This window comes from Hemicordylus capensis, chromosome 3 (genome assembly GCF_027244095.1).
Source record: "Hemicordylus capensis ecotype Gifberg chromosome 3, rHemCap1.1.pri, whole genome shotgun sequence".
In the NCBI taxonomy this organism is placed as follows: Eukaryota; Metazoa; Chordata; class Lepidosauria; order Squamata; family Cordylidae; genus Hemicordylus; species Hemicordylus capensis.
This window is the reverse complement of record NC_069659.1, coordinates 110,802,051-110,815,606: the sequence shown is the minus strand read 5'-3', so window position 1 is coordinate 110,815,606 and position 13,556 is coordinate 110,802,051. Positions and strand designations below refer to the sequence as shown.

Genomic DNA, 13,556 nt, shown 5'->3' with positions numbered 1-13,556 from the left:
CATAGAGAGTTTACAGATCTCTTGGCTAGGGTCTTTTGCTTAACAAACAGGCCAAGCAGCCATCTTACGAGTGAGCTGAACAATTCTTGGTACAGATGCCAGCCAAATTAGCTGGTGCACCACAATAGGACAAAATAACAGGCCCAACCACCTAACCAGGGCCAGTTTAGTCACCAGGCAGACCTAGGCAATTGCCTAGGATGTCAATTCTTGGAGGATGCTACATGCCATCCTTTCCCTCTCCAAGCAACCATTGACATGTCTAACTTGCTGGGAGTGCCCATTCACTCTCTTCCTGGAGGGGGAGTAGGGGCACCATGCAAAAGCCAACCTTGCCTTGTTTCTCTCCTGTCCTGAACGCTCTCCCTTTCCAACAAATGAGCAGCCTGCATGGCTCAAGTGATAGCTGGGGTGAAGCACTTCTCAGCTGAAGTGGTGCCATAGTCAAAGTTCACCTAAGGTGCCAAAAACCCTACACTTATTAGCATCTTGCATGAATTGAATGTGGAATGCCTTCAAAAGTCAGTGTTCTCCTGAGAGATTCTGTGGCAGATATGTAAGCAGGGGCAGAGCCACCATAGGATGAACGGGTTCAAAGAACCCGGGCCGCACACAATCAGGGGCCGCAAGCACGGCCCCATTCACCCCCCGCATCTGACGTCAGACGTGGGGGCATTATTTTGGTCCCAAATGGGGCCGGGTGGCCCCGTTTGGCACTGCAATCGGCCCGCACTGCCTTGGCAGTGCAGCCAGAGCAACTCTCCCTGCCTTAAAGGCAGGGAGAGTCGCTCCTGGTCCTGCTGACAACACAGCGGGACTGATCAATCTTCCTCCCAAAGGGGGCCATGCATTGATAGCGTGGCCGGAACAGCTCTCTGCCTTTAAGGCAGGGAGCGTTGTTACGGCTCACACTGCCGCGGGCCAATCTCCTTTCCAAATGGGGCTACACGGCCCCATTTGGAAGGGAGACCATGCCCCCACATCTGATGTCAGATGCGTGGGGTGGAACCAGGGGGCTGTGGTGGCAGCCGCACACAGGCCGCCGCCAGCCTGGCTCTGCTCCTGTATGTAGGGATTCCTTGACGGACTCTTTGATGCCTTGAAGATAAAAATAATCCAAAAACTGCTACCTTGAATACATATCTGAGTCTCAGTTTGCTCTTTTCTATTTCCTATCTAACAGCATCTGCAGTTGACAATTAAAAAGTGTTCTTAGTGGCCACTCTGAAAACACCCTTCTCTGTATGCCCAGTTGTTATGGCTCAATGAGAGGGAGCAATAACAAACAACAAAGAACAATGAAGAAGCCATTCTTTATACAGAACATTTTACATCTTTATGATATGAAATGTGCTGTGTTCAACTTTGCACCCTGCTGAGGGCAATGAAGCCAGTAACTATGTGGAAAAGGTGTGGCACAACTAACATCCTAGCCATACAGCCTTTCCCATCTCTCAGGTCTCCCTTTATTTGTTTTTTTGACCTCTTTTTGCTTGGATGCCACTGCTTTGTCACCAGTCCCTGCTGTTCACTGTTTCACTACATCTTGAGGAATGAAGAAAAAGAACTGAGAATTTGAACAGCCAAAATTTTACCATTTCCAATGTGGAGAACTCTGCCAGCAGAGCTTAACTAGGAGGACAAAGAGAAACTGGAAGCACACTGTTCTCAGTCTCATTTGAGGATGTTGCCAAGAAAGAAAAGAACCTGAACAGGAGCAGTGAGAGACAAGAGAGGGATACGTCTCTGGAAAAGATTCTGAAATGGAAGTGCAAAATTGGACATTAGATCCTGCTTGCTCTGCCAATGACCCCCCATTCTCCCAGATGATATTGGAAAGTAAGTTTTCACACTGTTGATTAGCAGCAAAAAAATTGTGGGCAGAGATCCTCCTGTGGGTGATTTCCCAGCAGATCAAAAAGAAAGCTTGCTTTAGAAAGAAAGAAAGGAAGGAAGAAAGAAAGAAAGAAAGAAAGAAAGAAAGAAAGAAAGAAAGAAAGAAAGAAAGAAAGAAAGAAAGAAAGAAAGAAAGAAAGAGGGTGGGTTGGTTGTTTGACTGGTTTTTTCTTCTCACTGCAGGTTTTGGACTGACCTACTTTTTAATTAGTATTTGAATGATGAAGATATATTAATATTTCTCCAGAAGTGCTGAAGGGCAATTCCAGTGTTGAATGTTATGCATTCCAGTGTTGAATACATAACAGCTTTGAATTGTAGACAGTGTGTCATCCACCTGTAACTTTTAAATCAAAGATAGTTGCAAAACAAGCAAAGATGTGCTCCCTTACATTTAAGTTAGGGCAGAGGCACTGCCAGGTAGTCAAAAGATCCAGGGCCTGGGCTCACAGCCCTCTTTTTGATAATAAAATTCAACCATGTCCCCCAAGAATAATTACATCAGACTTCCTCCCAAAGGAAAACTGGAGGAGACAATAGCTGAATTGGGGGCTAAAACTTCTGTTTTGTCCCCAGCACAACACCTTTTAGGGAGAAGACAGAGGCAAGAAGCGATTGGTGGTGCTGGAGCAGCAGCAGCATAGGCGAACACTCACCCCACATTAGAGAAGGAAGTGGTTAATTAGATTTGGGGCTCTGGGCCATTCATTGGAGACCTGAGCTCCACAGGCCACACCCTGATGACACCCCTGGGTTAGGGTAGTGTATTCTGTTTAATTAAGATGAACATTTTTGGCCAGGATAGCTCATTTCATGTAAAGCAAGTTCTATACACTTTGAGATGTAGTACAAAGACAGTAGGAAGGTTTTTTGCTGTGCTGAGGGCCAAACTATACAGTAAGTTAAATGTATACCTTGGCCCTGCCTGTGTGCTTCTTCTGATCAAAACAGCAAGTGTTGTGAGATGTGGAATTTGGGTTCGAAACCATAGCACATGAGGAGGGGAAGAGAGATTTTCCTTAATGCTGAAAATTCTCCCTCCGAAGTTGCTGTTCGTCTCAAGAGGGGAACTGCTACCAATAGTAACAACAGCTCTCCGTAGTTTTGCACAGGGATCCTTTCCAGTCCTACTACGGGAGGGGGGGGGAATCTAGAAAACTTTTGGCTTCCAGATTGAAGCAGATAAAACAACATAACATTATAACTACTATTCACAATACTCAAGGCAGTGTTTATACAGACTCTGACTTAATAAACCAGCAGTTTTTTGAGGTTTACTCTTGGCTGTATAGTAGTAACGCATCTAGTATTGATGCAGATATAGATAGCTTTTTGCAACAGGTGCATCTTCCACATTTAACACAAGATCAAAACAATCTTTTAGCTGCACCCCTTTCTCTACAGAAATAATGACCACAATTAAATCTAGGGTCCCCCGGGACAGACAGATTCTCCATGGAGTTTTATAAGAAACTAGCTGGGCCGGGCGCAGCGTATCTGTGCCTCCACCAGCCTGGCTGGCCCGCTTCTCCCCTGTCCCCGCCCGCTTCGTCCACCCATGGTTTCTGGCTGGTGGGCTGGCCAGAAAGCCGGCCAACCACCTCCTCCTGCCCGCACACCCATTCTCGATGGCCTGGCCAGACTGCCGCCTGCTGCTCCCAGCTGGTGGACTGGCCCACCACCATCTGCTCCCGTTGGCCAGCTGCCCACTGGGGCCGGCATCCATATTTTCTCTTGTCCCCATCGCTAATGGGCAGCTGCTCGTGAACTCTCGCAAGAGCTGCCACACATTGGATTAGCGATGGGTACTCCTAGGAGAAATAAATATATAGATATATTAGTTTCCTAGCTCTAATCTTAATAGAGGTCTACAATAATGCTTTTAAAAATAAACACCTTCCTCCTTCTTTTAAAGAAGCTTATATAACGGTTCTTCTTAAGTCCAGTAAAGACTCTGAATTATTCACTAGCTATAGACCTATCTCTTTGTTAATGTTGATGCTAAGGTATTGACAGCTACATGGGTACATAGGGTGCAGACTGTGCTTCCTACCATTATTCATCTTGTTCAGACTGGATTTATACCTGCCCATCAACGATCAGACAACATCAAATTGTTGACTGATGTATTAACAATATCCTCGGAGAAGCAAGACCTGGCCACTATAATTTCTTTATATGCAGAGAAGGCATTTGATATGGTCCATCTGGGGGTCTTGAAACATGTTTTGACCAAATTTGGATTTCCCCCAAGTTTATTGACTTGGGCTACTATACTATACAGATCTCCCTATCCATGAGTTATCACCAATGTTATATTATCCCCTTTAATTAGGCTAGAACAGTGCACACTCCAGGGATGTCCTCTATCTCCTCTTTTCAATATGGTGTTAGAACTCCTGGCTTGGGCTATTAGAGACTCAGATAATATAAAGGATATGATACTTGGTGGGATTGAGCACAAGTTGATTTTATACGCAGATTATATTTATGTTTTATTGACAAACCAGAGGTCTCAATTCTCAGGCTTATTCCCATGATTCAAAAGTTTGGTAAAATATCTAGTTATCCCATAATTTGGGGTAAATTTGATTTGATGTCTTTGGGCTCTATAGATTTCCTGTTGAGTGTAGGCTATGGGGTTTTAGGTGGTGTCCAGAGTTTTTTATCTATTTAGGCATAGTAATCTCCAGGGAACTTTCTCAATTAGTATATTTAATTTTTTAAAAAATGTTTGATTCAAATGAAAAATGACTTAGATCGGTGGGCTATGATTCTGTTGAGTATCTGAGGCAAAATAAATGTGGTTAAGATGAATCTAATGCAAACAGGTTCGACGTCGAACGTGTACAACAGGTTTGGTTTGACGGTTCAGGGTTAAACTGAACCACCCCCTGTTTGGGCCAACCCCAGACCGGACCACCACCACCACCACCCCCGCCCATTTAGGGGGTTCGTGAGGGTTTTAAAAATTTATGTGTTTTTTTTTAAAAAAACCCAAAAACTTACTCCCTCCAGGGGGGTTTTCTGAGGTGGCGGGAGTGTGTGTGTCTGCGGAGGTTCCCCCTCCTCCACTAGCCTCCCATCCATCCAAAACTGGCCTGTTCGGCCATTCTTCGACCCATTCGGGCCTTTCCCCCACTGGCATGGTGGCCATTTTGGAGGCCGCCGCACCTGCACAATGGGCCTCTTCGTAGCCTGGCATGACTTAACCGAACGGAACCAGGGGGGTTCGAGGGCATGCCAGACCAAACTGGTTCAGTCCAGTTTGGGTCCAGTTTGGAGTCAAACCGAATCGGATCAGCCGGTTCTGTGCACACCCCTATCTTCCAATTCTTATACCTTCATCATATTTTAAGCATGTTTACAAACTGGTCAATGACTTCTTTTGGCAAGGTCATCGGCTCAGATTTTCACTTTATAAATTTCAATTATCAATTAGCATTTACTGTCACGGCTCTTCGGTCCTGATGCGATTGCAGCTTCTGAAGTGCCATCTTTATTATTAGATTTGGAACATTTATTAGATGCATCTAGGCCTAGAGTCTTGCTCTATCCGAAACTTAAAGACATTGATAAGATTGATATCTATTATATCTGAGATCTTTGGAATAATGACCTTGAATACCCTATTTTATTGAATTAGTGGTGGGTTGCATTTAAGGCAATGAAATGTGCCTTTTAAAATTTTAAAATGTGGCTAATACAGCAGAAATTTTTATTCGGTGTCTATTGTACACCTCAGATAATGTTTAATAAGGGATGGCTGCAGACTGTTAGGTGTTGGAGGTGTAATTTGTATGAGGGTACACTTACATATATGGTTTGGTCCTGTCCGTTTATCTCATTATTTTGGTTTGAAATTCATTAGGTAGTTAATATGACATTGCAGTTATCATTGTCCATTAAGGATGTTCATGTTTTGTTGGGGTACATCCCCATCATATGGAATTTAGCACTACATCAAGAACTGTGGATTCTTCATGCTTGAGATGTTGCCAAAAGGATTATAATACAACAAAGGAAAAATTTACTCCTGAAATAGAACTTGGATTACTGATATGTATTCTTTGTCAGCATTTGAACTGGAATTTTTTTCCCCATCAGCGAGGTAAAGAAGAGGAATTGTTAGCAATTTGGTCGAACTTTTAATGAACTGTTTATGCTTTGAAATATTAGTCAAATATCCTTGAAGGAGGTGGTTTTAAAAAAATCCCTTGCCCCCCCCCTCCTGCGTTGGTTGTATCCTGTTAGGTTAAGCTGTGTTAAAGGATATATATATATATATATATATATATATATATATATATATATATATATATTCATATTCTATCTTTTCTTTTTAATTATATTTACATGTATCATTATCATCCTTGATTATGTCTATATATTGTAACATTACTGCAATAAAGGAAAGTGTGGGGGACACAGTATGAGTTCCAACTATCAGGATTTCACCACCTAGCCATTATTTCCCATTGAAGAAATGTCAAACCACCATCCTGGTCTGCTAACCAGCAATCTACCTAGTAATGGTTGGCCAGCAGCTATAACATTATAGTAAACAGAATTCTAAAGTCCTGAAATATGACACAATTATTTGCTTAACGGCCAACATGATGTGCAAGTCTAGAAGGGCAGGAAGTCATCAGCACCATTGCTGCAGTGGTCATGGAAGTAAAAATACCACTGTTTCTAAGCAGTGGTTGTGCAAGCAGCATTCCCACAGTTTATTCCATTGTGGAGAATGGGAGAAATTGCAGGGATGCAGCTTGCCCAACAGTGGGCTCCTGCCTCTGTATCCACAGGAGTGGCAGTGCCAATGCCTTCCAGCCTCATTAGACTTGCACATCATGTCAGCCACTATTTTTATTCACTTTATGAAGAGAAGGCAATGCACATATATTAAGCATATGTTTTGCGTTTGCTAGACTGAACTCTAACATTTCTTTGAAGTTCAATTGCTGTTGAAATTCACAACGTGTTTTTATTCCTTCAGGCCTTGATTTAACAGGAAAATTACTCTTTGCCATCTTGACTTTAATGACATTGACTGCCAACCTGGTATTTGTGGAGGAAGTGTTCTACATCTACCAGAAAATACCCTGCTCCAAAAAGTCAATTTTCATTTGGATAAATGCAGCTGCTCCAGTAAGTTGGGGAAAGAAATTTAACACAGAGAAGCTTTTTTATTCTTACCACTGGAAAAATGAAATTCTGTCTGTAGTGGCATTCTAAGATGGGATTCTCTCTATTGTGGGGTTTCTGAGGTTTCCTTTCCCAAAGGATGAGGACAGACATACTTTTGGTGATCAGCCTGCTTTATTCATCACATTTGGATCACAAGTACAATCTTCTCCCCTGCATCAAAGTTAGGGGGAACTCGATCTGATTTGCAGCGGAAGCTTCACACAGTGCTGTTTTATAGCTGCTTCCCTCATACACACAAGGAAATTTATGTAGAATAACTAAAGGTTTATTCAGCAACAATTTAATTTTCTCCTCCTCCTTTCCCTCCCTTTCCCTTTCTGGCTCCTTCCCCACACTCTCTGCGAAATTCCCCGCCGCCCCCCACTTCCCCGGGACAAATGTTAAAACAAACAAACTGCTAGTTTTATTACTGATTACTGAATAGAATACAAGAAGGGCTGACTGGCTGACCTTATGTCAGTCACAAAACTCTGTCAGACACTTTTCAGTAGCTAAACATTGTGTTTTAAAGAGTTACAACTTCAACAAACACAAAGTCAAATAGGAAAGGGCAGGTAGACTAGATTTGGTCGGGAGACTGTACTTTCTTTTCTTTTATTTTCTGAGAGCAAATCTAGTCAGGAAGCAGAGCTCACCTAGCAGCAGAAAAAGTGGCACCTCGTTCCCAGGCAATATTTCCTGGTATGTCTGTACACCCTTAAATTATTACTACTTTACTAATTGCCTGCCCAAGTTAGTAATTGCTTGTCTCCTCCTTGAAATGCTGCATCAGTTGGGGGTTTCTATGAATCTAACTATGTCTGAATTAGACAGCTCGCTCCCCTCAAACACAGGGCAGATCCAGTACCCACTTTGTGGTGGTGTGTTGTCGGGCTGGATTGTCATACTATTAGAGTCTAAGTTGTCTAGGTGCTCCTTCCTGCTTGAAGAATATCCCCAGGCTTGTGAATTTGCCATAGCACATAAGAATCAATATCCTGCATATTAAAATCAGTTTGAAGGAAACCATTCCATAGATATGCAGATTGTGACGCCATACCCTTGGTTTATCCCATGTTACTGCTGCATGAACTGCTACATCCTAATCATGCCTCAACTACGAAAAATAATGTTGCATTCTGAACAAGGTGTATGCTGCTGTTGTTATATTCAGCTTGAAACACACTTTGCATGGACTCAGAAGCCCTAGTCTTCACTTGGACATATTTTATATTACACGTGTGTAGGGTAGGGGAGCAGGGCCATCAAGTGATGAGTGAAAAGCAATCTTTATTTGTTTGGGACGGTTTTCTTTAAACTGATTTGAATGTGCTGGATGTTGATTCTTATGTACTGTGATATTTAGGAGGATATGTTTATATATCAACCACGGAGACGTGCATTTTCCTTAAACTTTTGTTTTATAGCTTGTTTCAAAGTATGGTCAAAGTTTAGAGTCAAGGAAATGTTCACTCAGGAGAGAAAGGATTTCACTCACTGTATTTATGTTACCTTAAGTAGCTCAGAGGGGAAATGCTTGACTAACAAGCAGAAGGATGCCAGTTCAAATCCCCGCTGGTGTGTTTCCCAAACACCTATATTGGGCAGCAGTGATATAGGAAGATGATGAAAGGCATCACCTCATATTGCGTGGGAGGAGGCAATGGTAAACCCCTCCTGTATTCTACCAAAGACAACCACAGCGCTTTGTAGGCGCCAGGAGTCGAAATCAACTTGACGGCACACTTTACCTTTTACTTTATTTATTTCAGAAGTACTCCAAGCACTTCCAAATCTCGCTGTTTCTCTCTCTCTTTCTCTCTCTCTAGGTGATAGCGACTACGTCATGCATTGGGATGTGGATTCCACGTTCAACAATGTTTACAGATTTCACTGCAGCAGTGTATGTGTTCCTTCTGCTTATAGACATATTTATGTTTCACCCCCACTGTGGGAACAATGGTAATGTGAGAGAAACAAGCTTGGGGGGGAGAGGCCATAGCTCAGTGGTAGAGCACATGTTTTTCATATAGAAGGTACCAGGTTATGGGTGTGCACAAAACCGGTTTTCACGGTTCAGTTCGTCCAAACCAGACTTGAACTGAACCAGGAATGTTCGGTTTTGTGCCCCCAAACAAACCCCCTGGTTTTGCTCGAATTTGAGCCAGTTTGGGGATTCTAAAGTTGTGTGTTTAAAAAAAAATTAAACACTCACCACTGGGTCTGGCAGCCTGAGGGGGTGCTGCAGGGGCTACACGGGGGGGGGAGTTTCCCTCTCTTCCCACCAGCCTCCTATTTCCCGCTCTTCCCACCAGCATCCCCTGGTTTTCTAAGGGCCATTTCAACCAGTTTTCGGGCTGTTCTGGCCCTTTGTCCAGTGTTGGCAGCCATTTTGGAGGCTGCTGCGCATGTGCCCCGGCCATTTACATGGCCTTGGTCATGATGAAGACCCCACCATTGGAGACCACTCCCACAGCCATGGCAGCACCCCCCAAGGCTACCAGACCCAGCGGTGAGTATTTATTTATTTATTTTTTAAAACTTTAGAAACCCTGAGAGGGCCCCAAGCTTGCCCAGGACGGTTTGGCTTGACCTCGAGCCAAACCAGGCCCAGTCTGACTTGAAGGTGAGCCTTCAAGCCAGACCGGTTTGATGGCAAACCGGCTCAACCTCGAGCCAGTTCATACATCCCTTGTCCCAGGTTAAATCCCAGGCATCTCCGGGTAGAGATGGGGAATAATTGCTATCCAAAACCATAGAGAGAAACCATGAAACAAATTGACCTGGATGGGCCAATGGTCTGACTATAGGGCTACTCAACTTCGGCCCTTCTGCAGATGTTGGCCTACAACTCCCATAATCCCTGGCTAATGGTCACTGTGGCTGGGGATTATGGGAGTTGTAGTCCAAAAAACAGCTGGGGCGTCTGAGTTGAGCAGGCCTGAGATATGTTCAGTTGTAATAGCCACTAGCATTAAGCAAACATATCATTATTTGGCACATATAAGTGGGTGGTTCTCTTATATTTAGCAGAAGGGTAGCAACTGCCCCTATTCAACCCAGCATGACACCCCTCCAGTGGCTCTTGCTGGTTTCTCCCTTGTGTGGTTTTTTTTCAAACTGTGAGTCTCAGACAGGGAACCATCTTATTCATTCTTTTCTTCATTTGTTTTGCTATGTAAATGGCTTTGTGAACTTATGTGAGCAGAAAAATGTTAATTCAGTCTTTGTTGCTAGTGAAACTGCCAGCTAGATGAAATTACGGTACTAAACGTTAAAGGTTGCTGTTGTTGTTATTACTAGCTGGCCCAGGCACAGAGCATCTGCGCCTCTAGTTCTCCCTCATTCTCGGCCCCCGGCCGCTTTATCTTCTCCACCGCTTTTCTCTCCCTCTCCCCTGAGTGCCACTTTTTCTCCACCCCCCTGACTGCTTTCTCTCCCCGCCTGCCCATTGGCCTTATCTTCTCCGCTGCTTTCCTCTCCCCCTCCCCTGGGAGCTGCTTTTTCTCTGCCCCCCCGGCAGCTTTCTCTCCCTGCACATTGGCCTTATCTTCCCTGTGGCTTTCCTCTCCATCTCCCAGCAGCTTGCTCGCAAACTCTCGTGAGAGCTGCCACACATGGTATTAGCGACGGGTACATCTAAGATAATTATATGTATAGATTATTAGTTTTGTACAGGAAAGATTCATAGATTCCTTTGACTGATAGAAAGCTTGAAGCAGTAGCACTGCTTTTATTTATCAAGAATGTCCTACAGAACAAGATTCTCGCCTATGACATTTCCACAGTCTTCATAACACTTCATTAAAACAATCTTTTAAAAAAAATCTGAAAGGAAGTAGACCAATAGATAGATTTCCCAAGTTTGAGATCTTTGTGTAGGGACTTGTCAGCTGTTGCATATAAAAGGGAACTATTAAGAACAGTGCCCTTAGTATTTGAGAGATATTGAGGCTATTCTCATGCATGGCTAAAATCAGGCTAGGGAAGCCCAGCCTGATTTTAGCCGCATGTGAGAACCAACGGGAGCCACATGGCTCTTGGCAGCAGCTCACCGGAAAACCTTCCTGGGTAGCCCACCTCTTAATTGGGTTTCAGGTGTGATGGCGTCTGAAAATTGGGTTAAGTGATTGTGTGTTGGTGCAGCACAGTTTTGTGCTGCACCAGTTCACGAGTAGCCCCCCAATGGGGTGGCTACAACAAGCCTCCCAGCATCAGGAGGCTCCCCAGAAGGTTCAGTGCATTCACGTGGTGCTTTCAGGGACTTCCAGGGGCCGGGAGTCCCCCAAATCCCACCACTCGCACCAGCTTTGTGACGAAGCCAGTAACTGTCTGGGCGGCCGATCTGATTAGGCCAGGGACGACTGAGCCCAGGGACGACTGAGCAATTGTCTGTGGAGAAAGTGGGTCAAACCCGCTCTCCTCGCAAACCTCCTTTAGGCTTTTCACACTGCTCGTGTTAAGAACCTCAGTATTTGTTGTGTATGCTCTGCCAAGCCAAGCTTCTAGGGGGCTTCTGTTGCTGTTTCATTTTATGAAGCCGCTGCTTGCCTATAGGAGCTCTCTGTTAATAAAGAGCCTGCGACTGAGCATTTTGTCCAGTGTGTGTATGACCCACGTACTTAACTGTGGTGATGAGGATGGGATCCTCCTGGGATAGGAGTGCTGCTGTTTTCTGCACTGGAAAAATCCACAAGTGAGTCGCTGTTATTGGTTATTTAGGCCCAGGGGCCTGGCAGAGGACTAGGCCGTACAAGGCCTTTTTGCAGCCAGTTAAGGGAAGGGCCCCTTGTAGGCGTGAAGGCAGGTGTGTGAGGTGGCCTCTTAACAGCCTCATGAAATAAATAGATACAAGCCGACCCCGCACAGAGCATCTGTTCGCTCTTTGGGGCCGGTTACCTCTCTCTCTCTCTCCACCCCCCGCCTCCGGCGGGGCCGAGTGCAGCCGCCGCTGCCAGTGGGCCGAGTGCCGCCACCGCCAGCGGCCTGGCCAGGCCCGCCAGCTGCTGCCTCACATCTGCGGCCGCCACTGCCTCGCATCCGCGGCCGGGCCAGGCCAGGCCCACCACCGCCTCGCATCCGCGGCCAGGCCAGGCCAGGCCCGCCACCGCCTCGCATCTGCTCAGCCAGGCAATTCTCCTGGGTGCACCTTAGCCAATCAGGCGCCCCCGCAGCCCAGCCAATCAGCTGGGCTGCCAGGACGCACATTTGAAAGGCACACCCAGGAGAATTATATATATAGATGAATTCCCAAAGAGCTCAAAGATGCACCATTCTGATGATTCTGTGGAGGACTGGGTCACATATGTTGAGCTCCTGGAACAATATTTTGTACTCCACGATACTCCAGAGGAAAAGAAGGTACCAGCATTATTAAACTACATGGGAACTCAAACATACCACTTGCTTCACAGTTTGATATATCCAAATAAGCCATGTTCTCTTTGCTGACCCAGTGAAGTTACTACAGAACCATTTTTCACCAAAGCCCTTGGAGATTGCTGAATGGTTTCACTTTCACAAAAGGAATCAACAGGTGGGGGAAACCATTGTGGCTCATGCTACCGCATTACTGAGACTAGCAGAATCATGTTACTTTGGAGACAGCTTGCAAATGGCTCTGTAGGATCAGCTGGTTTCAGAGAGGGAAGCATTTAGAAATGTATGAGTATGAGTGAGCCTCACAATCATCCCCTATATTACACTCTGAATCAAAAGGGCAAAACAGAACCAAGGGGAAGTGTGGGTGTTGTGGCAAGCTGGGTCATAAGACCATTAATTGCTGCCTTCAAAATGTGACAGGCTGGCAGTGTGGGAAAAAGGGGCATATACAATCAGTGTGTCAGTTACCACATCACATAGGAGCAATAGTGAGGCTCACCACCATTGCAGCAACAGTGATGTACAGCAGCGTCAGAACAGCTATCGTGGCATACAGGTACTAGAAGGCATTGATGACAGCAGTGAAGAAGAGTTAGCTGCTCTAAGTATTGTGTTTGTACAGGCTGCCTCTTTTCAAGATGGTAATACAGAGCCCCTATGAATCAACCCCCTAAAAGATGGCAAAGCACTTTGAATGGAACTAGACACCCACTCGTCTGTCTGTTATTCCTCAGAAAGAATATGAAAAGAAATTCAACAATGTACACATGTGTTCAACAGCTATCAAACTAAAGATATACACAAGACAAAAACTAACACCCTTTGGAGTGTGTTCTGTGGCAGTTCAGTATAATGGCCAGTCTCAAAATTTTAAATCTATATGTTGTTCACAGTGCTGAGGCCAGCACTATTTGGCCTCAGTTGGTTAAGGGCAATCCAGTTAGACTGGAAATCCATCAAGATTCTCCAAGTGCCTCGAAGAACTGATACGTGGGCACAACTGGACACCCTTTTGTCTACTGCTTCTTTGGGTTTTGGGCAGGGTATTTGGGTTTTGGGCAGGGTTTTGGTCAGGGATCAGCTGAAGA

The 13,556-nt window shown here is 44.9% G+C and overlaps 1 protein-coding gene across 2 annotated transcripts in view; it reads left to right on the top strand.

Annotated features, from left to right (window-relative positions):
* The first annotated feature begins 1,763 nt into the window (after window positions 1-1,763).
* The window catches only part of LOC128351074 (organic solute transporter subunit alpha-like), a 39,417-nt gene continuing 27,624 nt past the window's right edge, over window positions 1,764-13,556 (top strand). Inside the window, exons 1-3 of one of the 2 annotated variants that reach the window (XM_053310197.1) lie at window positions 1,764-1,839; window positions 6,896-7,047; window positions 8,916-8,989. In XM_053310197.1, the coding sequence (XP_053166172.1) occupies window positions 1,764-1,839; window positions 6,896-7,047; window positions 8,916-8,989 (302 nt within the window). Of the gene's footprint in view, window positions 1,840-6,895; window positions 7,048-8,915; window positions 8,990-12,317; window positions 12,448-13,556 lie in introns of those variants that run through there. The other variant, XM_053310198.1, reaches the window with a different exon arrangement.